At 43.8% G+C, this 26,591-nt stretch overlaps 1 protein-coding gene across 2 annotated transcripts in view; it reads right to left on the reverse strand.

Moving 5' to 3' along the window:
- The window catches only part of SMARCA1 (SNF2 related chromatin remodeling ATPase 1), a 157,321-nt gene that overhangs the window by 105,973 nt on the left and 24,757 nt on the right, over window positions 1–26,591 (reverse strand). For both annotated transcript variants that reach the window (XM_083159337.1, XM_083159338.1), the window contains 7 exons: window positions 25,610–25,710; window positions 23,862–24,041; window positions 22,094–22,249; window positions 19,694–19,825; window positions 13,843–13,911; window positions 13,633–13,742; window positions 8,366–8,592 (listed from right to left, as the gene is read on the reverse strand). In XM_083159337.1, the coding sequence (XP_083015463.1) occupies window positions 8,366–8,592; window positions 13,633–13,742; window positions 13,843–13,911; window positions 19,694–19,825; window positions 22,094–22,249; window positions 23,862–24,041; window positions 25,610–25,710 (975 nt within the window). The remainder of the gene's footprint in view (window positions 1–8,365; window positions 8,593–13,632; window positions 13,743–13,842; window positions 13,912–19,693; window positions 19,826–22,093; window positions 22,250–23,861; window positions 24,042–25,609; window positions 25,711–26,591) is intronic.

Here is a 26,591-nt window from a genome sequence, read left to right on the forward strand (position 1 = left end):
TGCTGGTTTCAAAATACGGGGGACCCCCAGATTTTTTGTCCCCCGTATTTTTGGAACCAGGACCGGTCCAAGAGTCCGGGGCTGGTTTCAGAAATACGGGGGACCCCTACGCTTTTTGTCCCCCTTATTTTTGGAACCAGGTCCGGCTCAATGAGCCCGGGGCTGGTTATGCTCAGGAGGTAGGACCCCACGCATTTTTTTTCAAGAAAAAAAAAAGAACACATTTTTTACCACAGAACCATGCGCAGATCTCAATGATCTGTGCAGGGTTCTGGCCAACTCGCATATCAGAACCTGGTCTGATTTTTTGGCGAATTTAAGACACATTTCCAAAATTCGCATCTCATTAAATATGCGCATTGTATACTTTTCAATGGGAAAACATCTGGATGCGAGTTCCGGCGCGAGTTAAAATCGCACTTTGTAAAAGTGCGATTTCGTTTTTCGCATCTCATTAAATATGCGAAAACAGGATTTTGGCCGTTTTTTGCTAAAATTTCACCAAAAAAAACAAATCTCTTCCCATAGAATGTCACCCATAGTTTTTTCACTATACACGACTGTGGCAGCTTCTGAAGCCATTTTGTTCTGGCTTAAAAGGCACTAGTGTAATACAAGTCATAACACAGCTACATATACTGTAAGTACTAAGTTGGGGGTTTCTAATATAATAAAGCTAAGTACTGTGTTTTGGAATGACATTAAGGGTAAAATTTACTAAAGGAAATTTGGGAAAAATAGGTGTATTTGTATCCAGAAATACACTTATTTTTGACATTTACTATCCCGGAAATACGGCAATTCGTATTCGTATTGATAGCACATCAATACAAATATGAATTGCCGTATTTTCGGGATAGTAATTGTCAAAAATAAGTGTATTTCTGGATACAAATACACCTATTTTTTTTACAAATTTCCTTTAGTAAATTTCCCCCTAAATAGTTGTTTTTCATATAGATGTTTTTCCCCTGAACTCCACAGAGCTTGAGAATGAACGATATAGTGCATACTGTACACACTTAATAATTTCCAATGAAAAGAGACGGTACTTGTGAGTTATCCGGGCGTCCGATTTTAAAATCGGGTCGGATCGGGACATCGCATCGCATCGCATGCGACCATCGGATGCGATGCGATGCGATGACCCGATTTTTCCATAGGAATCAATGTTAAAATGGACTGAGTCCATTTTAACATGGAATTCAATGGGAAAAAGGGGTCCTTTTCATACCCCTACTATCCAAGTGGGCATGGAGTTGGATATAAACCTGTGGCGAGCGTAGCGAGCCACCGAGCCCGAAGCGTGGCGAGCGTAGCGAGCCCCGCGAGGGGACACGGAATACCGTCCCCTCGCGGGGCTCGCTTCGCTCGCCACGCTTCGGGCTCGGTGGCTCGCTACGCTCGCCACAGGTTTATATCCAACTCCATGCCCACTTGGATAGTAGGGGTATGAAAAGGACCCCTTTTTCCATAGGAATCATTTTAACATTGATTCCTATGGAAAAATCGGGTCATCGCATCCGATGGTCGGATGCGATGCGATGCGATGCGATATCGTATCGCATCGCATCGGATTGTATGCCTTAACTTAAGGCATACAATCAAAAAATCGGGAGCCCGGATAACTCACAAGTACCAAAGAGACAAAAGTAAAGAGTTTGCTTTACCTCTGACCATCTTGTTTCATAAAAAAATATATATTTATATTTCATACACACTGAACAATATGCACCTATTCATAAAGCGACTTTTTAATGTCACTCTCCGGAAGAAGCCCGTAGAGGACAACCAAATGTGCAGTTCGGGGGTTGGGGACAAGGCTGATGTATCAAAGCCCCGTCCCCAATCCATGCAAACGCCGCGATTCGCGGGTCCGCGAGTAGGAGGCGGGGCTAAAATGACGCAAAATTACGCGATTCACGCCATTTTAGTCCTGCCCCCTCCCCCGGACCCGCGATTTACGGCACTTCTTTCCCAAGCTCCGGAGGTGGGGAGCGGGGACTCTGGGGGGAATGCAAGAGACTTGCCCACCTTCCCAGGGGGGCCGGGAGGGGGACCCGATTTTCGGGAGACTCCCGGCCATTCCGGGAGGGTAGGCAAATATTTCATAAAGTATACTGCATAAAGAACATTTGGTACTTATGTACTAACTGGGCTGCCGATTTTGAAATCGGGTCCATCGCATCGCATCGCATCCGACCATATCGCATGCGATGCGATGCGATGGACCCGATTTTTCCATAGGATTCAATGTTAAAATGGACTGAGTCCATTTTAACATGGAATTCAATGGGAAAAGGGGTCCTTTTCATACCCCTACTATCCAAGTGGGCATGGAGTTGGATATAAACCTGTGGCGAGCGTAGCGAGCCACCGAGCCTGAAGCGTGGCGAGCGGACACAGAATACCGTCCCCTCGCGGGGCTCGCTTCGCTCGCCACGCTTCGGACTCGGTGGCTCGCTACGCTCGCCACAGGTTTATATCCAACTCCATGCCCACTTGTATAGTAGGGGTATGAAAAGGACCCCTTTTTCCCATTGAATTCCATGTTAAAATGGACTCAGTTCATTTTAACATTGAATCCTATGGAAAAATCGGGTCATCGCATCACATCGCATGCAATATGGTCGTATGAGATGCAATGCGATATCGCATCGCATTGCATCTGATTGTATGCCTTAAGTTAAGGCATACAATCAAAAAATCGGCAGCCCAGATAATACATAAGTACCGAACATTTGATTGTACAGACAAGAAAGGGGGTCGATAATGAACAGCAGGAGCATACATCGTTATCGTTCGTACACACTGAATAATATTCACGATAAAATGAACAATATCGTTATTGTGCATAATGTCTGCCTTTATCGTATAGTGTGTATGGGGCTTAAGGTCTGTCTATTAAAACCAGTTTATAGATTGCCATGTGAAGAGCAGAATGTTCATTTTTCCTATGAACGTGGCAGTGTAGTACTATAAACACGTATTACAGGATAATAAAACAAGAGCATGGCGGGTAGTGACACTAACATATACTGTTATATATAATTACTATTCGTTATCTCACAGTGATGGAAAGTAGGATCATTGTGTACATACAAATACAGGCACAACTAGATCGAGAGCTCTGTTCATTGTTTGAAGTATTTTTCTAACCGCCTAAGCTCTAGTCTGAAGCACAGAGTGTGTTCGCTTTATCCCCCATCCTCTCTAACACCACATCAGGAAAATCGCTTTCATCAGCAGGGCATCTTGGCATCTTGACATTTAACAGTCGTAAAAATAGAATTTCATATCAACAAGTAATATACAGTCTGCATAATGTTACAGGCTGGGGAAAATGGAAATATCCCTACAAAACAGTTTCTTTCTAACCACACAGAACAGAAATGCTATGTGGCTGTAAAGACACTCTTTAGCACATCATTTTTTAAAGCATTTTTCTTTGTACACATTTGCTTCAACATCATATGCATAAATACATCATGCATAAAAAAGATATCTATGTACAAATAGTAAGCAGGACGCATCCAAAGTTGCATTCAGGTCTACAACACTATGACATTCACCTGGTGTAAGCCAGTTGTACATAAAGGACCTGATTCTGTGTAACATGCAGTGTCGATGCTGCACACTGTTGGTTGATGTTTTTAGTCTGCGTATGCATCCTAAGCATCCTGATTGATTGATAGAGAGACAGAACAGAATAGAACACGTGGTCTGTAGAATTCAGTAGGTATTTGTAGGAGGTAACAGTAACGTCACTAGGGGGTGACACCAGAGCTGCGCATACTCCGGCACCCCCCGCGTCTGGGTCGCGGTCCTCAGCACATCCCTGTGCGCACAATTCAACATAGAAGTAGACGCAGTGGTGCAGTCAACATAGTTTTATATTAACACAGTACTTGTTTTTCTCATTAATTTCAATGGGAAACGGTGGCCATTTTGAAGAAGTTTTTGTCTCCAACCTGAAGGGGGCTATTTTTGGATATACAGCTTAATATTACCTAAATAGAAAAAAGGCCAGAAATACTATTAGGATAGGCGTGTGCTCAGGGTGTGCATGGTGTGCCCAGAGCCAGCATTCTCCCTGCTGCTGTCCTTTTGCTGCCAGCGCTGCACCTGTCAAAGGTGTGTCTGACAAGCAGCTGCAGCGCATAGTTGCGTACCCTCCTGCCTTCTGCAGGAGACTCCCTGAAATAACAGCAATCTCCCTCTCTCCCTCATTAGTCTAGCAATCTCCCTCATTTCACCTAGCCCACATTACACTGTTACATTTTGGGGGGGGGGAAAGAAAGGAGTGATAGATACATTTACATTTAATCATCAGCTCCATTTCCCAGCACTTTAGCAAGTACAATATATCTTACTAACTGCTTTGGGGCTCATCTACATTTGGATAAGTCATTTTAAAAGATTCCTCTCAGATGTAGCAGTACACAGCCACGCTTCTAGGTGCCACGTTCAGAATCTCTTTTCACAATCTCACCATATATGGAACTAGACACGCCCCTTGGGCAGAGCATGACACGCCCCCTCAGTTTGGCACTGTTCAAAATTCTCCTACCAACTATAATTTCCCTGAAACTAGTTTTCAAAAGTTGTCAAGTATGCTGCAGCGCTGGCAGCTAGAAGCTGCTTTGCAACTCCCAGTGACTGTGACAGCGTATGCTAAAAAGGGGGTGGAGCTACCTGTCACAGAGGGAGCGGAGCTTCCTGCACAGAAGGAGATCCGCAGAAGCATAGGTGGTGAGTATTACCTGGGGCATACGATTTACATGGCACTACGAGGGCATTATGTATATGGCACTACAGTGGGCATTACGTGTATGGCACTATGGAGGACATTATCTATATGGCACTATGGGGGCATTACATATATACACTACGGGGGACATTACGTATATGGCACTATGGAGGGTATTACGTATATGGAACTACAGGGGACATTACATATATAGCGCTACGAGGAAGCATTACATACTGTAAATGGTACTATGGGGCATTAGGTAGATGGCTCTATGGGTGAAGTATGTATATGGTTCTACGAGGGGAGCAGCATGTAAATGTCATTACGAGGGGCAATACGTATATGGCACTATGGATGGGCAATCTAGATTGCACTAATGCTGGGCATTATGTATATTGAACTATGGCGGGCACTGCTTAAATGGCACTACTGGGGGCATTACATAAATGGCACTAATGGGGGCATTATGTATATCGCACTAATGGGGGCATTATGTATATGGAACTATACACCCACCACCCATTGCGCCAATATTAATTGCATATGTACTAACATATGCGATTAGTAACGCAAAGGGCAGCTATAGCTATAAAAGCTGTCCTCTGCAGTGCACTCCGACGCTTGATGGATGGAGACCCAATAGAGGGGGGGTGACACCATGAGTCACTGCACCGGGTGACACCTCTGGGAGGTAACAGAAAGATGGCTGAGCAGATATGGGCATATTGCTGTGCTCACATGAAGGATATGGTTAGACAGAGGAACTACATACAAATGGAGCGCCTGTCAGCCAGCCTGCAGGATCGCCAGATGTCCTGAGCTGGCGCAGGCTGGCGGACAGGATCTCCATGTGATGTGGGGGCGCGCGAGTGTCTCACACGCTCGCGCATCCCTGTTAGCACGGCGGCGGGAGTGGCTTCCCTGCCCGTCTTAACTTCAGGGAGACGGGCAGGATGAGTGGGGCAACAGGGGAGCTGGCGGAGGGCAGCGGCGGGCACCAACAGAATGGGGCATGTGAGCTTCTCAAGCGTGCCCCCTTTTGTCAAATGGTGCACAGCGGCGAGTGGTGTTACTATCGCCAGGAGCAGCTCCATTGAGAGCTGCTCCATCTGTATGACTCCTACCACAGAGCTTTGATGGAGTGTACTGTGGGCATCTCACTCTTCATAAAATCGACTGCGGCATTAGCATAACAGTTAGGCAGGGTGTGGCAGAGCTTGTCCCCTGCTGTAGCTCAAGAAGGAATCACACACCCACCAGGGCCATGGTGGGTGTCAAACCCATGACCTCAGCGCTGTGAGGCAGTAATGGTAACCATTACACCGTCCGTGATGCATCCGATGATATGTGATGTCATATCATTCATTGTTGGCAGTGCACACACTGCACAATTTGCTCCTAGTTTTATGCAACATTTTCAAAATTGAGTTGCATATACAGATGACAGGGGACATCACTTGCGAGCCATGGGAGAATGTATATAGTGCTTAATTCAGGTTTCCCCGCAGTTGTGCGAAAGTTGCTAATCAGCATTTTTCGTACAACTGCGTATGCACGCCCAGATAGCACATACAGGAGAGAATTTTAAAAAAACGCTATTTTGGGGCACTGTATTAAAAATTCACTTTAAATCAGGCTTCCCTACCCTCCCGTCCCCCCGGGAAGGTGAGCAATCCTCCCGCAGCCCCCGCACCCCCCTTCCATGCTGTACTAAATTTGGTAAAATACCTGGTTTTCGCGGGTCCGCGGCAAGGGAAGGGGATAAATTACGCTAATCACGCCATTTCGCGTAATTTTAGCCCCTCCCCCAATTCGCGGACCCACAAATTGCTTTCTTTGACTGTCATGGGGGCATGGCTTGTGACCAGGGGCTGGCTGGCAAATTTTAGCCTGGGGGGCAAGTCCAGAGCACTGGCCCATAAGTAGCGCATTATTATTATACAGAGGGAGCAGCCTGTGGTGTCATGGCATTACTATTTTATTATACAGGGGAGCAGCCTGTGGCGTCATTGCATTATTATTATACAGAGGGAGCAGCCTGTGGTGTCATGGCATTACTTTTATATTATACAGGGGGAGCAGCCTGTGGTGTCATGGCATTATTAATTATACAGAGGGAGCAGCCTATGGTGTCATGGCATTACTTTTATATTATACAGGGGGAGCAGCCTGTGGTGTCATGGCATTATTATTATACAGAGGGAGCAGCTTGTAGTGTCATGGCATAATGCCATGACACCACAGGCTGCTCCCCAGTACAATAATAATTATGACACCACAGGCTGCTCCCCCTGTATAATATAAAAGTAATGCTATGACACCACAGGCTGCTCCCTCTGTATAATAATAATGCAATGACACCACAGGCTGCTCCCGCTGTATAATATAATAATAGTAATGCCATGACACAAAATTATTATACAGGGGGAGCAGCCTGTGGTGTCATTGCATTATTATTATTATACAAAGGGAGCAGCCTGTGGTGTCATGGCATTACTTTTATATTATACAGGGGAGCAGCCTGTGGTGTCATGGCATTATTATTATACAGAGGGAGCAGCCTGTGGTGTCATGGCATAATGCCATGACACCACAGGCTGCTCCCCCTGTACAATAATAATTATGACACCACAGGCTGCTCCCCTGTATAATAAAAAAGTAATGCCATGGCATTATATTATTATTATACAGAAATATCGTTTTTTTTTGTGAGTTTTTATGCTCACTTACTGTATTTTCTCCTGTCCCGCTGCTGCGGGTCCCAGAATTTCACTTCTGCTTAATTCTGCTGCAGTGCGGCCTGTCCTGCTGCGGCCTGCCTTCCTTCATCTGCAGACGCGTGGGTGGGAGGCGTCCACACCCAGCGTCTGCCACTGCCGACGGTGAATAGAGGGAACATGCGGCCGGGCCCTCCTCCACGTAGCCGTGGAGGCCGGCGGCCATGTTCCTGTGGCCGCAGAGATCTTTTAATAGACTACAGGAACATGGCCGCCGGCAGTGCAAAAAAAAACTCGACTGCCGTGACCCTCACATTGAATACCCCCTTTAACCAAATGTTTCAGTGTATCCCAAAAGGATTATAGAGAAATTAACTATTGCCCCAACTTTATTTGCACAGCAAAAAACTAATTATAGTATTAGATAATAAGAGCCGGATTTAGGGTTGTATGCTAAGCAACTTTGCCGATGACATCACAATTTTTTGTAGGCGTGAATGCAATAGGAAACCAATACATCCACAAGCCATTCAGGGTACCTATATTAGCCACCTCTCACTTGTACTGTATCTGAACAGGCATAAGTGGCTGTCAATGGGGCATCTGCATATAGGTTCTATAGGGGCATGACGCGAGAATGTAGGCAGAAATGCAAGCTGACAGATGGCCACTCCTACATGCAGATGGATAGGGGCAGCGCAAGCGCAGAGATGTATGTGACTGCAAAAATAAATATGTGCATTTTTTTCCAGGCACGCAATGCGGCCGACCTGCAAGCAATGCTGAACCCCCGACTCTGTATTGCAAATTTACCTGTAAGCAGGAAATTATACATAAAAGAAATGTATTTGTATTTGAACTGAACAAACATCAGGGTATCACACTTGACATTTACCTTGTTCTTTCAGTTTGGGAAGTAATTTATCCAAAGCCACCATCTTACCACTATTGTAGACAAGATGAGTGTCAGTGGTATATGGAGGACCAGGCTCGGCACCATCGAATAGATATGGATGGTTACAACACTTGCGTAACTGCATCAGTATGTTTAACAAGCGCATCTTGTCCATTTTCCCAGCAGAATTCAGAATGTCAATATCTTTCATTAGAATTTTCGTGTACCTAAAGTGTAAAACAACATACTGTAAGGGAAATAAGGAAATACATTTGTGAAAGGAAATACTGTATGCAGGCAGTCCTCACCATGACTTAGACATTCATTCAAATTAAATGGAAGATGAAATGGTGTCTGCTCTTTCACCAGTTCACAGGTATTTCATACATAAACACAATGTATATAGCACTTGGCAATTAACTTCATAAAAAATGGAGATTACCCTTCAACAGCCAAGACGAGTCAACATATTTTATTAGTAAAATAGAGACATTACAAATTTGAAATATTAAAAAGTTCCAAAAGCAATATCATACCAGGTCACAAAAAGAAACTAATAAACAAATTGCTTATTGTACATAGTAAACAATGAAAAAACGTAAACACGAGTTATTTAGTTAAACTATAATCTTCTCTTATTTTTATTTTAAAAGGAGAGAGAAATGAAATGTAAAAGAGAAAATATAAAAAGGAAGAGAAAAGAGAAATAAAATAGATGGGAAGAAGAAGGGGACCAACCTAACTGGATAGAGCCACAGCAAAGTCTGAATGTCAATTGACCAAACCCTTGGTCAATTACATAAATGCAGGGGGAATGCTAAAGTAATGCTAGTAATGTATTACATAGAGTGTATGTACCAAATTTTAGCTATAATCTCACTCATATCAGGAACCGCAGTTGCCTCCCATGTAGATGCGATAGAACATCTAACAACCAACATTTTCGTGTACAGCATACCGGCAGAGATTAAATCCTTTCTTTTGGTGAGGAGATGCTAGGCTTTGTTGATGAGCTTCCCCTCCCTTAACAGGTCCGGTCTTAGAGGCAGGTACCACAAGAGAAGCTGTGCCACATTGAGAAAGTCCATGTACTGTGGACTTTCTTAGTCATCCCAGTGCTACCTAAATGACTTGAGTACGTGTTTCACCTTCGATAGGGCCCGAAAATGCCTTGATATCAACGTAAATGGGTAAACTAGATGAAAGAGACCAACATGGCATTTATGACAAATATGCCACCATGTTGACATCTGAAGGACCCCATCTTTCTAGAATATGCTGAGAGTTTTGCAAGTGAAGGGGCCATTCTCAGAAGCGTACAGCATACCGGCAGAGAAAATCTGCTTCCCGGTTCCTAACTCAAGAATGAGTGCCACTGCAATAGCTGAAATATTCTGTGTCTCCTTCTGCGTGAGTCTGCTAGTTTGCATGAAAACTGAGCTTTTGGTGCCTCTTGATGATTGAGGTATACCATTTCTATGGCATTATCCAACTGTATTTTATTGTCCTTCCTCGTAAAATTCATCCTCTGATTAGAACATTTGGTACTTATATGTTAGTTGGGCGCCCACTTAGCTATTTGCTTAGTTTTGCGCGTCCCCCCGCAGGGCTCGCTACGCTCGCCACGCTTCGGGCTCGGTTGCTCGCTGCGCTCGCCACACTATATAAAGTCAACTCCATGCCGTGGATAGTGGGGGTATGAGTGTACTAACTATAGTGGGCACCCAACTAACATATAAGTACCAAACATTTAACTCTTAACATTTATCTGTAGACTTATTTAGTCTGGGATTCAAAGACTGTGTTATCAGCACTGAAGGTAAAGTCACCTAACACCAAAGTCTGGCATTACAACTGTACAGTGAAAAAATGGTGAATAGGTGACCCCTGTTGAGATTGTTGCCCTTCAGAGGCAACAATGATGCACCTTGGAACACAGTATGATAAGCTTGCTGGTCGGGTGATGGTGTGACATTAATAAATCTTTATGGAAAGGCCCTTGTCTTCTGACTAGAAAATATGTTGCTGTCATATGTCGAACAGTAGCAACAGGAAACATATCAATGGGGGAACGTTTTAAGTTGAATTTTTGAGTTTTAAAAATATCTTATAGCCTGGACTATAGGTAGGAAATCCCATCTTGATCAGACACTTGTCTAGGTAGGAAATTACAGTCACCCCATGGACTTTAGAAGGGCAGCCATAACTGCCATGACCTTTTGACACCTTCAGGCAATGTTGCTATGACCAAATTTTGGGAGATTTATAATATGATCAAGAACAACAATTTTTCTCAGAAACATGTTGTATTGGACATCAATTTACAGGTCTCAGAATACAGTGATGCAGAATTTCCTGGGCAGGCATCCAGCCCATTGTACCAACTGTTTGTCTAAGGACTTTGGGACTAGAAGCCTAGATGCCCAAGCCTAATATTCTTTCTAATTACCTCTACATGAAATGAAGGTTTCCACTAGATGAACATATTGCTAGCAACCTTGACAGGTACAAATAAAGTTTTTTTCCTTTGTGGCCAAGTTAATAAGGGGACTCCTTAGTCCTTTTTGATTCTGTGCAACGAAAGCCGGAGTGCAAACCATGACAAGACTGCTGAGGCTAAAATCCTAGGTTCAGTAAAAGTCAGTGTCCAGAGACAAGTTCCCCAGGGCAGATGTGCAGAGACACTGTTAGCAAATCCTATATGGGCCTCTGTGGATGCCAACCACTAGTTGCTTTTATCATTTGACTGCCTTATTAATACAAACTAAAGTTAAGTTGTCTCAAGGAGGCTATGACCACAATATATACACACTAAATGGTGGCTTCAACTTTTCTATATGTGATATCCCTTAGGGCAGGCATGTCCAAACTGTGGCCCTCCAGCTGTTGTGGAACTACACATCCCAGCATGCCTTGCCATAGTTTTAGCAGTCCCTAATAGAAAACTGTGGCAATGCATGATGGGACTTGTAGTTTCACAACAGCTGGAGGGCCATAGTTTGCCTTAGGGCTTCATGCAGCATTCAGACTTATCATTATGGTAGTCCTGAAAAAGCAGCATAGGAAAGTATTCACTATAGAAGGGAACTTTCATTTCAATTCTCTCTTGGGAAAGAATAAATGATTTAGAACCTACATGAGACTTGGAACTACCAATAAAAGCTATTCCATCTGACAGGGAGAACATTATGTGCACAGTAAAAGTTTGGAAATTCTGACTACTTGGTGTTAAGAAAATGAAGTGCTAGCCAGGCAACTTGCAGCAAATTCTGTACTCCCTGCTTTCGAGCAGAAGCCTCATCAAAACACAAGAAAACTGGAGTCAGACCCTTCAGCCAAAACATCATCCTTTTGAGATGACATAGAAGTCTGCCCCCTCCCAGGACTGAGGAACCACACTGCAGTTTGCATGCATTAGCAGATTCCTTTATTCATTTTAAGGAAGATAAAACTTGCATTGACTTAACCAGGAATTATGTCCAAACTGGCTAACCAGGTGAGGCAGATCCAGGTATTAAATTCCATTGGCATAAGGAGGAAGTGTCACATCCCAGGGCTCCCACATACAGGGTAGACAATAGGAGATCACTGCTCAGGCTGGTGGACTAGTTCTGCCAATTTAATGTAAAACTTTAACAGCTTACCAATGACTTCACACACTGCATATACTGTAAGGTTGTCAGCACATTGCTTGCAGTGATGCTTGGAAGATGTACAAAAATCTTTGTTCCCTAGTATTTCAGACATGTTACAGAAAACAAAGAGTGACAGATGGGACAGCTGTAGGGCACAATGACAAGCTGAAATGAAAACTGCAAAACAGATTCCAGAGCAAAAAGACTGGAAAGACTTTGAGTCACAAAACATATGTCAGAATAGTAAGCAAGATAAAACAAAATATATAGAGTAATAGTTTTACTATGTAGTGTATCCTAAAATATATGCATTCAAAAATGGGGGGCAATTTAAAAAACCTGAGAGATGTAACAGGCTGTGTGATATAGTAGCAATGAGATCACATTTTTAGAGCTATAATTTAAATTGCCCAAACTCCACTATGAAGCTTCTTTAAACAGGGTTAGCGTACCACCCATACAGATGTATCCTCTGCCATGTACGCTGAAGTGGGCAAACACATTGCAGCTGCTTTTATTAGCTCCCATGTGTGACACAGCCGCAGGAGTTATCCTATGGATCGCAGGTGCTAGCACATTGCACCTGCACACAGCAGCAAGGCCGGATTAAGGGGGGGGGGGGGGGGGGCACAGGGGGTCAGTACCCCTGGCCCCCCCTCCCTCTAGCTAGGGGCCCCCTGTGGTTGACATGTATTTTTATTTATTTATTTTTTCATATTTTTTTAAGCTAAAGGTTTTGTGCATGGGAGTGTGGTAGTGCTGCAGATTCACATATCTTCCAATGTGACAATGAATAATGGTGCTGACCATCGGGAGCCAAGGCACACTGACTGCAAGTGGCAGTGCAATACTTGGAGTTGACTTAGTCCCATGACACTTTGCACAAGAGGGCAGAGACTGAGAGGTTTGTGCTGAGCTCTGATTGGTGGAGCTTCTCAGGCCAATGGGGGACAGCAGCAGCAGTCTCGTCATGGGAGGGTTTTTAATCAGAGGCAGTGCTGAGTGAGATCTTCTACAGTACTACAGAGTAAGGTACGGAGGGACAAACACAGGCTTTCATGTGGTGTATATATATAATATTAATCTCCCCCATGCAGTTACCCATTGACCAAGTTTATACTGCCTTTACTCTGTGTTTTGACAGTGTAATATTCTCTCGTGCAGTTTGTGGCCAGGTGAGGCAGATCCAAGTGCAAGAAGGACCCCCAATCTAAAGTGACCAGGGCCACCCGAAGGCTTAATCCGGCCCTGCGCAGCAGGGACACTAGTTGTGGCAAACATGCCATGAATACCCTCTACAGCTGACCTGTAGATGACAAGCACATCTGTATATAAAGTAACAGTAAAACAGGCATACGATATTGTGCTCAGATCCACCTCCTTAAGACACTACAAAAGGCCTAGATGCTTGATGTCATGCCAACGTGTAAGGTCTGCAAAAGGTGGAACCAACTTTTCCCAATTAGTGTCCTACTATATGCAGGACATTTACTAACCACTTTGGTGTCCTACACTGAAACATTGTGAGTGGTTTCATTGCGTACATCTTGTCGATAAAACACAAAAGCACTACATAAAATAAAAGCACAGCACTAGTAAATAATATAGTTTAAGCATAGGGTTCATTCTCACCATTCCCTCTGCATTTTACTGAGTCCAAGATAAATTTTCATTTCTTTTTTGGGGGGTAGGCTTTTTTCTACTTCAGCTTTTATGCGACGCAACAGAAATGGCTTTAAGACCTGTTGAAATACATTGAGGCAGCTTTAAATGTTGTTTCAAAAATAGGCATTAAACTAGTTTTAAAGAAAGGTTTATATTGACTTGCACATTGTTACTTACTGCATGAAGTCGTTCAACAAGCTTCTGATCCCCAAGACAATTGTTAGTATCAAACCAAGAGTCAAAATCCTATAAAAGGCAGGACAGTTTTTGCTAAATACATGTATTAATCATTATTTATTGTATATGTTTATTAACAGGTTCTTATATAGCGCACACATGCAGCGGTGTAGCTAGGTTCCACGGTGCCCGGAGCAAGGGCATGTCCCCCCCCCCCCCCACATTTGTAGTAGGTGGGACCCTTGCGCGGCGAAAAGGGGGCGCGGCCTGACATTATACTACACACCGTAATGCCCATTGCACTTTTTAGCAAACTTTGGAATACCCATTACACATAAAGCCACATGCCGTAATGCCAATAACACATAAGGCCACATATGATGCCCATTACATACTATATAACAAACCGTAATGCCCATTACATACTATATAACAAACCGTAATGCCCATTACACATTTGTCTCATAAGTGCCACTTCCCTAAATGCTCATTGCTAGGAACTTCATGCTCTATGCAAGGGGCTTCATGCTCGTTGCCAAGGGGGACTGACCTTGCTCGTTGCCAAGCCTGCCCAGCTCCCCGCTGTGCCCGCCTGAGCCAGAGCTCAAGTCTCCCGCTGGACTTCTAACCAATAGGCGCTCGCAGTCCAGCAGCCAATGCTGCTTCTGATTGGCTGCTGGACTGCAAACTCTATTAGTCTCAGGCATGTACAGTAGCATGGTTATGAAAGTAAACTAAGAAAAGAAATACAGTATGCTGAATTAGAAATCCATTCTGATAGCATATATTGGTTAGTAAATTTGATTCAGTCAGCAGTGGGTTAATACATCCATACAGTTTACCAGCAACTTTGTGCTTTTCCAGCAATAGAAGCACTTTTGGTTAAAGTTTTAATACAATAATGCTGGCGGAGAACAAACACCCACACCACGCTCTCTCCAAGTAGTAAATCAGTAGTAAACGCTGTGGACTACAAGGAGAAAGCAACCGCCCAGACAGAAAGAAAAAATGCCCCCTGCTTCATTGCAAGAGAATAGTGAATGGAACGCTATTCAATAACCACTTGTAAATCTGTACGCAATTCCCAAGACATCAAAGAGTTTTTGCCATCTGTGCAAATGTACAGTAAGGGGGAAATTTACTAATATGAAAAACCTAGTTTTTCGTATTAGTATTTCCCGTACGACTGCATACGACTGTTTCAGCCGTATGCAAAGTCGTGTTCCGGAGGGTAATTTACAAAGCAGTCAGATACGACTGCTTTGTAACCCTCCGATGGTGTATTCATTCGTATTAGCTGGCCATATATACGGCCGCTAATACGAATTTTTCAGGCAGTCTGCACGGATCAGTCAGATCCGTGCAGGCTGCAAGGTGTAAAGAAAATAGAAAAATAAATAAATAATTTAAAAAAAAAACAGCGTGGGGGGCACAGCTGTAACCAGCACCAGGCTGAAAGAGCCGGGGCCGGTAATTAAAAATCAGGGAACCCGACAAATAGGGGTTCCCTGATTTTTAACAACCAGCCCCAGGCTCCAGGTCCGGCGCTGGTTCCCAAAAAATGGGGGACAAAATGAGTAGGGGTCCCCCGTATTTTAAGAACCAGCCCCAGGCCAAACCAGCAAGCAGGGTAATGTCACAGCCGGGGGACACTTATTATATAAGGTCCCGCGGCCAAAACATTAACCCTACCGACCAGTCAGCCTGGCCAGGGGCCCTGGGGGAGTGGGGACCCCCCCAATAAAGGGGTCCCCCCCTCCAGGACTTACCTGACCAGGCTGAAGCCTGGTGCTGTCCCCGGTGGCCCTGTGCGGTGGCCACCGGGCTGATTCTGTGTAAAAGAATAGATGAAAACCTATTGTTTAAAACTGTGGAACTATGAGTCCCAGCAAGCCTCCCCCGCAAGCTGGGACTTGGAGAACCACAAGTCCCAGCCTGCGGGGCATTAAAGGGCCCGCTGGCACTTGTAGTTCCACAGTAATAAAAATAGTACAATAAACGCACACTGACACAATGAAAATAAAAGTTTAATACATCCATTACACACATACTGATACTTACCTATCTTGATCCAGTAGGTAGCCCTCTGTCCTGGTGTCCGGTGTCCTGTGTCGTCCTCCAGGTCCATGGCGGTGTCCGGGTCCGAAGAAATCCATGTTGGAGCTGTGGAAGGAAATCCTACTCACCTGGTCCTGTGCTGAAGATGTCTTCTCTTGGTCCGCCGTAGTCCAGGTAATCTTCAAGCTGTCGCCGGTCCCCGCACTGTCCGCATCGCACTGAGGAGAGATGCAGAGATATTTCATACTCTGCGCCTCTCCTCAGAATTATTCCATTGGCTGCCTAGCGGCCAATCAGGAGCCGACTTTCTTGGCTCCTGATTGGCCGCTAGGCAGCCAATGGAATCATTCTGATGAGAGGCGCCGAGTATGAAATATCGCTGCATCTCTCCTCAGTGCAATGCGGACAGTGCGGGGACCGGCGACAGCTTGAAGATTACCTGGACTACGGCGGACCAAGAGAAGACATCTTCAGCACAGGACCAGGTGAGTAGGATTTCCTTCCACAGCTCCAACATGGATTTCTTCGGACCCGGACACCGCCATGGACCTGGAGGACGACACGGACCGCCGACATGGACCTGGAGGACGACACAGGACACCGGACACCAGGACAGAGGGCTACCTAAGGGATCAAGATAGGTAAGTATCAGTATGTGTGTAATGGATGTATTAAACTTTTATTTTTTTTATTGTGTCAGTGTGTGTTTATTGTACTATTTTTATTACTGTGGAACTACAAGTGCCAGCGGGCCCTTTAATGCCCCGCAGGCTGGGACTTGTGGTTCTCCAAGTCCCAGCTTGTGGGGGAGGCTTGCTGGGACTCATAGTTCCACAGTTATAAACAATAGGTTTTCATCTATTCTTTTACACAGAATCAGCCCGGTGGCCACCGCACAGGGCCACCGGGGACAGCACCAGGCTTCAGCCTGGTCAGGTAAGTCCTGGAGGGGGGACCCCTTTATTGGGGGGGTCCCCACTCCCCCAGGGCCCCTGGCCAGGCTGACTGGTCGGTAGGGTTAATGTTTTGGCCGCGGGACCTTATATAATAAGTGTCCCCTGGCTGTGACATTACCCTGCTGGCTGGTTTGGCCTGGGGCTGGTTCTTAAAATACGGGGGACCCCTACTTATTTTGTCCCCCGTATTTTGGGAACCAGCCCCGGACCTGGAGCCTGGGGCTGGTTGTTAAAAATCAGGGAACCCCTATTTGTCGGGTTCCCTGATTTTTAATTACCGGCCTGGCTCTTTCAGCCTGGTGCTGGTTACAGCTGTGGGGGGACCCCACACTGTTTTTTTTTATTATTTATTTATTTTTCCTTTTTTTTACACTGAAGCCTGCACGGATCTGACTGATCCGTGCAGGTTAAAGCCAAATACGACAGGAACATCAAGGTGTATTTTCCTGTCGTATTTTGGTGCCTGTTTTACACCAATTAGCAGCCGTATTATCAATACGGCTGCTCAGTAAATCAGGAACCACCATTCTTTTGAATGGTGATTCCTGTCGTATCCTATCGATGGTGTAGACATTCGTATTTGTAAATACAAATACGAATGTCCCATCATTAGGAATACGAATTGTTGTATTTTCGGGATAGTAAATCCCGAAAATACAAATGTGTAAAAAATAGGTGTATTTCTGCCTACGAATACACCTATTTTTTACGAATCCATATTTGTAAATTTCCCCCTAAGTGTGAGGCTTCCGCTCATCTGCAACTGAGACAGTGTGGAAGTGGTCATCACTGACAGGCCCTCTACAACAGTGACTGGGCACGCCTGTGGTTTTCCCACCATTCCCAGAAAACAACAGGTTTTCAGCCCTAATCTCAGGCTTCCTGTTAGTCAAACTGCGAGGGGATTGCATTTACAATCCACATGCATTTTCTGTCATTTTCTGGTGCTATAACCCCTCCCATATGCGCAGCCATTTGATAATCACATGGTTTGCAAATTTTATATATAGCAATCAAAGCTGAATTAGCGTGTGTTAAAATTAGACAATATACACGAAAATATCGTTAACGATGGTTGTCATTGTGTATATGGTGTAAAATATGGTCTAATGCAGTGGTTCCCAAACTTTTTTGAATCACGGTGCCCTATACAGTATGAGAATTTTATCCACGGCACCCCTAAGCCAAATAGAAATAAAGAAATGAGAAATAAAATATTAATGAAATTAATTATATTAACCCCTTCCCGACATATGACGTACATTTACGTCATATGTCGGTTGCGGGGGAATCAAGCCAGCTCACGGAGTGAGCTGGCTTGAAAGAGAGCAGGTAATGGCTGTATATTACAGCCAGGTCCCTGCTCTCACGGCCACGAGCGGCGGGTTCGCCGATCGTGGCCGTTTAACCCTTTAAGCACCGCGGGCAAAGCGACCGCAGTGCTTAAATAGCTGATCGGAGGGGGGGCGCCCCCCTCCGGCACCGATCGGGGCCCCCCGCAGCGAGATCGGAGGGTGCCGATCGGTTGCCATGGTAGCCAGGGGTCTAATGTAGACCCCTGTGCTGGCCGTGTCTGCATACCTATCATATCCTGCCTGAGGCAGGATGTAATAGGAAGTGCATAAAATCACTACGTTCAGCCATAGAGCTCTATGGCTGAACCTAGTACAGGCGATCGCGCCCCCTAGTGGTCAAGTACACTAGGGGGCCTTGTAGTAAAAGTAAAAAAAAAAAAAAAAAAAAAGTTTAAAAAAAAAAAAAAAAAAAAATATTAAAAGTTCAAATCACCCCCCTTTCCCCATTTCCCAAATAAAAATAAATAAAAAATAAAAAAAATAAACATATTTGGTATCGCCGCGTTCCTAAAAGTCCGATCTATTAAAATATAACATTAGTTATCCCGCACGGTTAAAGGCGTAAACGGAAAATAATCCCCAACGCCAAAACTACGTTTTTTGGTCGCATCGCCTACCCAAAAAGAAATAGCTAAAAGAGATCAGAAAGTCGCCCATATCCCATAATGGTATTAATTAAAAATTACACTTCAGCCCGCAAAAAATGAGCCCTCACCCAGGTCCGTAGGTGGAAAAATAAAAAAGTTATAAGCCGCAGAACATGGCGACGCGACGCAAATTCGAAAAACCGTAACATTTTCTATTTTTTTTTTTAGTGGTAAAATGTAACGAAAACTATACAAGTTTGGTATCACCGGAATCGTAACGACCCATAGAATAAAGATAACCCATCATTTTAAACGAAGTATGAACTCCAAAAAAAACGTAACCAGCGCAAAATTGTGGAATTGCGTTTTTTTTTCTTTTTACCCCACATTGAATTATTTCCTGATTCCCCAGAATATTATACGGTATAGTAAATGGTACCATTAAAAAGTACAACTTGTCCCGCAAAAAAAAAGCCCTCATGTGTCTATATAGCCGGAAAATTAAAAAAGTTACGCTTATTTGAACGCAAGGAGGAAAAAAAAAAAAAATTACCATAAAAGGCAATGTCGGGAAGGGGTTAATATGTCATCTTTAGGTTTTATTATGTGGTGAGGGACAAGATTTGCTTCAGTTTGCCCACATATTTTATAATTGGCAGTCACAAGCATTGGTTTTGCCTGTTACATTAACCATTATTAATTTGAGTTGGTCCTGAACCACCAATCCGAGGCACCCCTGGAAGGGTCCCAAGGCACCCCAGAGTGCCACAGCGCACAGTTTGGGAAACACTGGTCTAATGTGTTTGAACCTTTTATCAAATGAAAGCCAGGCAGCTAGGCATGAATTAAAAATTCACAAGCTCATATAAGCAGGTTAGGTGGAAAACACGCTTACCTCTGATGAATTAAACACATCAGGTAGAAGGAAGTTGAGTAATGCCCACAACTCATGGAGGTTATTCTGAAGGGGAGTTCCTGTCAGTAACAGACGGTTTGTTGTCTTAAACTCCCGAACGATCTCAGACAGCTAAAAAAATGAATAATTATTTTTTTATATAAAGATAGCATGCTGTAAATCTACTGTACAGATATGGCCACATACAACTATACTCCACGTGATACAAGTCAGGTTATACATAACGTATGAGATCCTTGTAAAACTGTAGTGTTGGGCGTCTTTTCTGTAGCCCTTCTAGGCGTGCCATGCCATCATGCAAAAGACAACACTAAACAATGAATAAGCAGATCTACCTACAGTACCTCCTCACACTAGATACTATAAACTTTTATAAACCTGTACATTAAATGCATCTTGAGCCAACAAATTAATTTGTTTGACAGAAAAAATAAATAAAGATAGCGCTAGGAACAGATAAATAATAGTAATAATAGTAAAAGCCAGTCAAATGGATTATAATCAATATAACATTTATATTAATGAAATAAATATACATAAAAATAACATGACATTTAATAAGTACATAAATATGTAGCAGCCGATACAGCAAAAAAAAGATATATATATATATATATATATATATATATATATTAAAAACTTAGTTAAAAATAAAAAGAAAAAAAATTGAAAAAATACAAAAAGCTGTAAAATGTAAAAAAAAAAGGGGGGGGGGGGGGGGTATTTTCTGGCTAAAAAGCCTGATTGGTAATCCACTGACAATCACTTTCTCAATACATGGTGAGCCAATAGATGTTGTTTGCTCTGTAATGTACTACTGTATGTACTATGTAATGTCAGAGTGCCATGATAGTAAGAGACCATACCCTAATTGATAGAAAAATCAATAACTGACGCGTTTCCATCTATTGGCGTCTTTCTCAAAGATCAAAATGAATTTGTTTACCTGAAAATTAGGTAACAAATGTACAGAAGGGTCAATATCCTATTACCCCTAATGCCGTTTTGGCTGATAAAACATCTGGATATCGTGATTATCCAATTATAGCCCATTTTCATCGGCCAAAAAAAGACCCGATATCAGCCGAAAAAACATGGGATCGAGGTAAAGTTCTTGATCACATGTGTCATCGTGAATCTCAATCCCATGTGTCATCACAGGTAAGCAGCTGCTTATCAGGGATTATCAGGGACTTTGCATGGCTCAACTTGTATCAGGGAAAGGGAAGAAGCAACCCTTCTAATAGGATATGACCCAAGGTACAATAATCACAGACTTCTTGTATACTGCAGTTTTGTCCCATGGTAGTTTGGATGACCCTTAATGTTACATTTATCAGTACTTGTGTAATAACCGGGCACCCGATTTTGAGATTGGGTTGGAAAAAATCGCATCGCATGCGATGCGATGCGTTCAACGCGATTTTCCATAGGATTCAATGTTAAAATGGTCCTGTTCATTTCCCCACTATCCAAGTGGGCATAGAGTTGATTTTATATAGCGTGGCGAGCGCAGCGAGCCACCGAGCCCGAAGCGTGGCGAGCGCAGCGAGCCCCACGAGGGGACGCGGAATACATTTTAAGTAATGTGGCGCGTCCCCTCGCCACACTTCAGGCTCGGTGGCTCGCTGCGCTCGCCACGCTATATAAAATCAACTCTATGCCCACTTGGATATTGGGGAAATGAAAAGGACCATTTTAACATTGAATCCTATGGAAAATTGCGTCGATCGCATCGCATGCGATTTGGTCGCGATGCGATCGACGCGATTTTACCACACATCGCATCTGATTGTATGCCTTAAGTTAAGGCATACAATCAAATAATCAGGCGTCCAGATATTACACAAGTACCCATTTATTAGTATTTGCCTCATCCAGCGGCGTAGCTACGTTTTGGGCACCCCCCCCGCCATTAGGGGTGGGGCGCCCCCCACCGCCCATGAAAACCCCCCCAATCCCCCGCAGCCTTACCTTTCGCACTGGTCCCGGTGGCTCCGTTCTTCTACTGAGGACCACCACAAAATGGCCGCCCCCATACAGCAGACAGTTTCAGCAGAAGAACAGAGCCGCCGGGACCAGCGAAATAGGTAAGATAGGTAAGAATGCGGGGGATTGGGGGGAGGTGTAACTATAGCACAGCAGCCCCCGGCGCCCCCATATGCACAGAGCCCCCCGCGGTGGTGGGGGCTGCGGTGCTATAGTTACGCCACTGGCCTCATCACTCAGACTAATATCACTTTATTAGATACAGCCACTCACCACCAAATACATATCTTATCTCCGCAGTACGTGTATTATAGGAATTTTTAAGGTTCATTATAAGGTTATCCATTTTAAATGTAACAAAATTACAAATGATTGCGATTGATGACTTACCTTGGATTTCTCATTCTTTATTCTGTGTGCCTCATCAATGACCAAGTATCTCCAGTTGAACTTCTTGAAAACAGATTTTTCTCTAATGACCATTTCATAGGAGGTAACGCAGACATCCCACTCTCCTGGCATCATTACATCTCGTATAAAAGCTGCCTAAAGCCAATAATATATACATGGATAAAGAAACTGCAACTCTGTCTTTATATGTAAATTATAATTAGTAAAGAAATGGGCTTCAAATGCTCCTTAAGTGGGGAATGTTAAATTACATATTTATGTTGAAAATACTCCCAGGTGTTGGGATCTCATTTCAAATTTATCTCACTATGTAGAAGCTCACCTACTGTATAAATCCACATCATCAGTCCGATAGCTTATGTAAAAGATGCCACCCATTGGCCTGATTCAAATTTAACCGCCAATTATAGAATTCGTAAATTGAGAGATTATGGAGCGACTGCGCATGCGTACCATTCGCATCATGCATGCTTGAGGGGAAGTAGCGAAAGAAAATGCATATGGATTTAGCAATGGAGCCAGACTGTCACTGACAGAAAACATTTGGGGGTGGACACCTGCCACTTTCTGGGTGTGTCAGAGCAAACGCAGGCGTGTCTTAGGGTTTTTTGGGGAGGGTCTGTGACGTCAGTGATGAGCACATCCAGCCTCTTTCAGTCACAGATTAGTGGAAGCCTCAGACTTACAATTCCACAGATGGCAAAAAGTGTGGTGGCCACAGTATCTGTATCTACTGAACCAGTGTCGTCTAAATTTTATTCACTACTACATGGTTTATCTTTGGATTGTATAAATAGTAGTTACTGTAATGGTGTGTACACATGGTGAGATGTGCCTTGAGATGCGATCCCCGATATGATCAGATCGGATCGGGATCGGATCGCAAGGCACATCCGATTTGTATACAATCTTGACTATATAAAATGCAGATCTGCACTATATAGTCAAGGCAGCCAAGACTTTCTCGCTTGCGATACGTGAACGCGCATCGGGATCGGATCGGGATCGCAAGGGTTAAAACCCTTGCGATCTGCATCCGATGCCGATCCGATGTTGACTATGGCCTTTATTCTGAACTGAGCGGTACGGCCCGCGTGCGGCCGTACCGCCGATGTTTTCACTCTGCACATGCGCAGAGGTCAATCTGCGCATGTGCAGGCGAAATCGCCGCACATAAAGTTTCTACGCCGCAAAGGGGGCGTATAGGGGCGTGAGGGGCTTCATACCCTCATTTCCCTATGCATACGCCCCGCGTTTCATGGGCGTTCCCATGCAAACGCGGGGCGTATGCATGGTAATGAGGCTATGACGCCAGTGATGGGGGCGGAAAGCTGACATCGCCGGATGTCAGTTCTCCGCCCCCATACAAGCTTTCACCGGACGATTGTCCGTGTGGTCTCAGCTTGCGGGAGCTGGTGGGGCGTGCGGCCCTGCCTTCGATGGTCGCAGACCATCGAATGCAGGGGGCAGCTCCCACCATGGTGGAGGCGTACGCCCCACCATTTTCATGCGGATCGCCAGCCGTCCGTGTACGGACGGCCGTGGCGATCCGTATTGTGGGCGGGGATTGGTTTGTGCGGCCGGAGCACCGTATGCGGCTCCGGCCGCACAGATCTGAATAAGGGCCTATATCGTCAACATCGGAAGGCAAATTGTACCATGTGTACACACTATTACTGCAGTTCTTTGTTTTTAATTCTTAACACTTACTGATATTAACAGAATTACTATAAGGAGACATTCTTACCCGTGCATCTTTGTCACCAATAAGACAAACAGCATGAAGAGAGGGAACCCAGCGTTTAAATTCATTCATCCAGTTGTGCAGTGTAGACTTGGGCACCAAAACCATGTGTGGCCCTGGAATGTTTCTGTAGTGCTTAAGGTAGCCCAGCAAAGCAATTGTTTGCAGGGTCTTTCCCAGACCCTATCATATAAATAACACAATGGTATAAACATGGAAGTCAATTCTATCAAGTTTTACACTGTAATAATAAGTAAAAGTAAACAAATGATAGTAATGTGTTAAAACAAATATGCTAAAATAATTCACATACAAGATTAGTGATTAAACTTATAGTGTGTGTGTAAACCTTTACTGTACTGTATTTACTGTAAGATAGAATTTAGATCAGTTATGGGCAACAGGTGGCACTAAGGTGACACAAAGCCTCAACCTGCGGCCACCAGCTTCTTCCTGCATTATGCATCATCTGTCTTCCTCTCAGGTCGTCCCCAGCTCTTATTTATAAGAGAGGGCATTGGGTGACAATATGGGGGACATAAAACAGAGAATAAGACTGTCCTTGATCTAATTATTTTCATCCAGGAGCAGCAAAAGCTCACATCACAAGGACTCCTCAGCACAATGCACGGTAGACATGCAGCACATCTAAAATCATAGGAGGCCTAAAATCAAACTTTAAGAGGGAGCAGAGGAATAAGGCCCTTATTCTGGTTCACTCGCAAAGGCAAATTCCTTCTCAAATGGCCAAAACCATGTGCGCTGCAGGTGGGGCAGATGTAACATGAGCAGAGAGATTTAGATTTGTGTGCATTATTCTGTTTCTGTGCAGAGTAAATACTGACTGCTTTATTTTTACACTGCAATATAGATCTCACTTTGAAGTAAAACCCCACCCAAACCTAATTCTGTCTGCACATGTTACATCTGCCCCCCCCCCCCTGCAGTGCACATGGTTTTGTCCATTTAAGAAGGAATTTGCCTTTGCGAGTGAACCAGAATAAGGGACTAAGAGCAGGTAATTGTGGCGGCATGCAGTCTGTCCCACATTGTCCCCCCCTTTATCCTTATCTGGATCAGGGCACATTAAAAGCAAAAACAGTAATGGTTTGATAGAGGGAATATTGTGCACAATTGTATAGTGCCTAGCCCTAGGTTATTCCAGCTCAATTTCAAAAGCTGATACAAAATTCAGTCAGCCAGAAGTCCCATTGAAGTGTCCGAATTACTTGTTATATATTGTAACTCTAGTTTATCCTACATTGAAATGTCTACTGATATGTAAATATATTCTCATTTCATTGTTATTAGATCTCCTTTTCTTATGAAATTGTGATTATTTCCTGAACTATGAGATTTGTACAACAATTAGTACATACACAATTACAAACTTTTTAGCATTCTTCTTGTGGGTCATCCTGGCAGTCAGTGTGCTCATGGTCGAATTACTCAAAGCAGCATCCCGACTGTCATAATCCCAACACATTTTGTAAATACTGTAACCCATACACTCCCCCTAACCCTAACCCACCCCTACAGCAGCCGAACCCTAATTCCACCCTATCCCCCATAGCCTAACCATAAAGCAGCCCCTCACACTTCCTGGCAGAATGTGTTGACTATATATCTTTATTTGAGCTTATGCTACTTTTGTGTCCAGTGCACAGTACCAAACTCACAAAGGCATGAAAAGGACAAATACTTGGACAGACATTTATCTACCCCAGAGTTAAATAGTACACATGATTTACCATTTCATCTGCCAATATGCCATTAATGCCATTTTCATACAAAGAGATCATCCAGTTGAGGCCTCTGACTTGGTAATCTCTCAGGGTTCCCCCTTTCACATCTGCGGAAGAAATATTCAAAGTGAATGAAATCATAACGAAAATAATAGCATATAAAAAAAATGGGTTTATGAAATAGCCTGCAATTACAGCAAATAAATATATTTTTGTTTAAAGCGGCAATCATTTACAAGACAAACCAAGTTTAATAGTTACAAGTACTGACTTGTAACTCTGATGAGACTTCCTTGACTCTAATGAGACCTCCTCTTTTCTATTCCTCTTTTTTATGTCTTGTAGGTAGATGTGGCAACGCTATGCTTGTTAGCGTGAAGCTCGTATATCTATTTGTCCGAACCTGCAGTTGGACTGCCATAGTCTTCCTTGTTTGTTCTCAGCCAGTGGAAGATTTTCATACGTTTTGTCATGGCGGATGAGAAAGACGTGCCTGTGAGATTACACCAGAGATATGTGATTGGATTTTGTGAGAAGCTGGCCATACATCTACAGATCGATTGTTAGATTGGGCTGGTTGGAACAAAAATTCTGGTAATGGATGAAAGCAAATGACAGTTGACCATTTGCTTTGAAGCTGGAAAACTGCCAAAAACTGACATTCAGATATTACCAGGATTTTGATCCAACCAGCCCAATCTGACAATCGATCTGTAGATGTATGGCCACCTTTAGACTTGGAAAAAGGGAAATTAAACTATACTGTATGTTGGTGAAATACTTGGCCATGCTGCAGTTTTTCAGTGGAGGACAATTCATTTTTTTGGGTAGAGGCAAATTTGCATGTTTCCATAACCTGGATTGATGCTTGGACTCTGGATCATAATGGCAAATCCACAATTCATCACACGTCACAATCGGAGTCAGGAAATCAGGTATACTCTCTGACATTCGAATGGTGGTCTTGCGCAATTCAACTTGGAGTCAC

This window comes from Crinia signifera, chromosome 9 (genome assembly GCF_055691185.1).
Source record: "Crinia signifera chromosome 9, ASM5569118v1, whole genome shotgun sequence".
Taxonomy (NCBI): domain Eukaryota; kingdom Metazoa; phylum Chordata; class Amphibia; order Anura; family Myobatrachidae; genus Crinia; species Crinia signifera.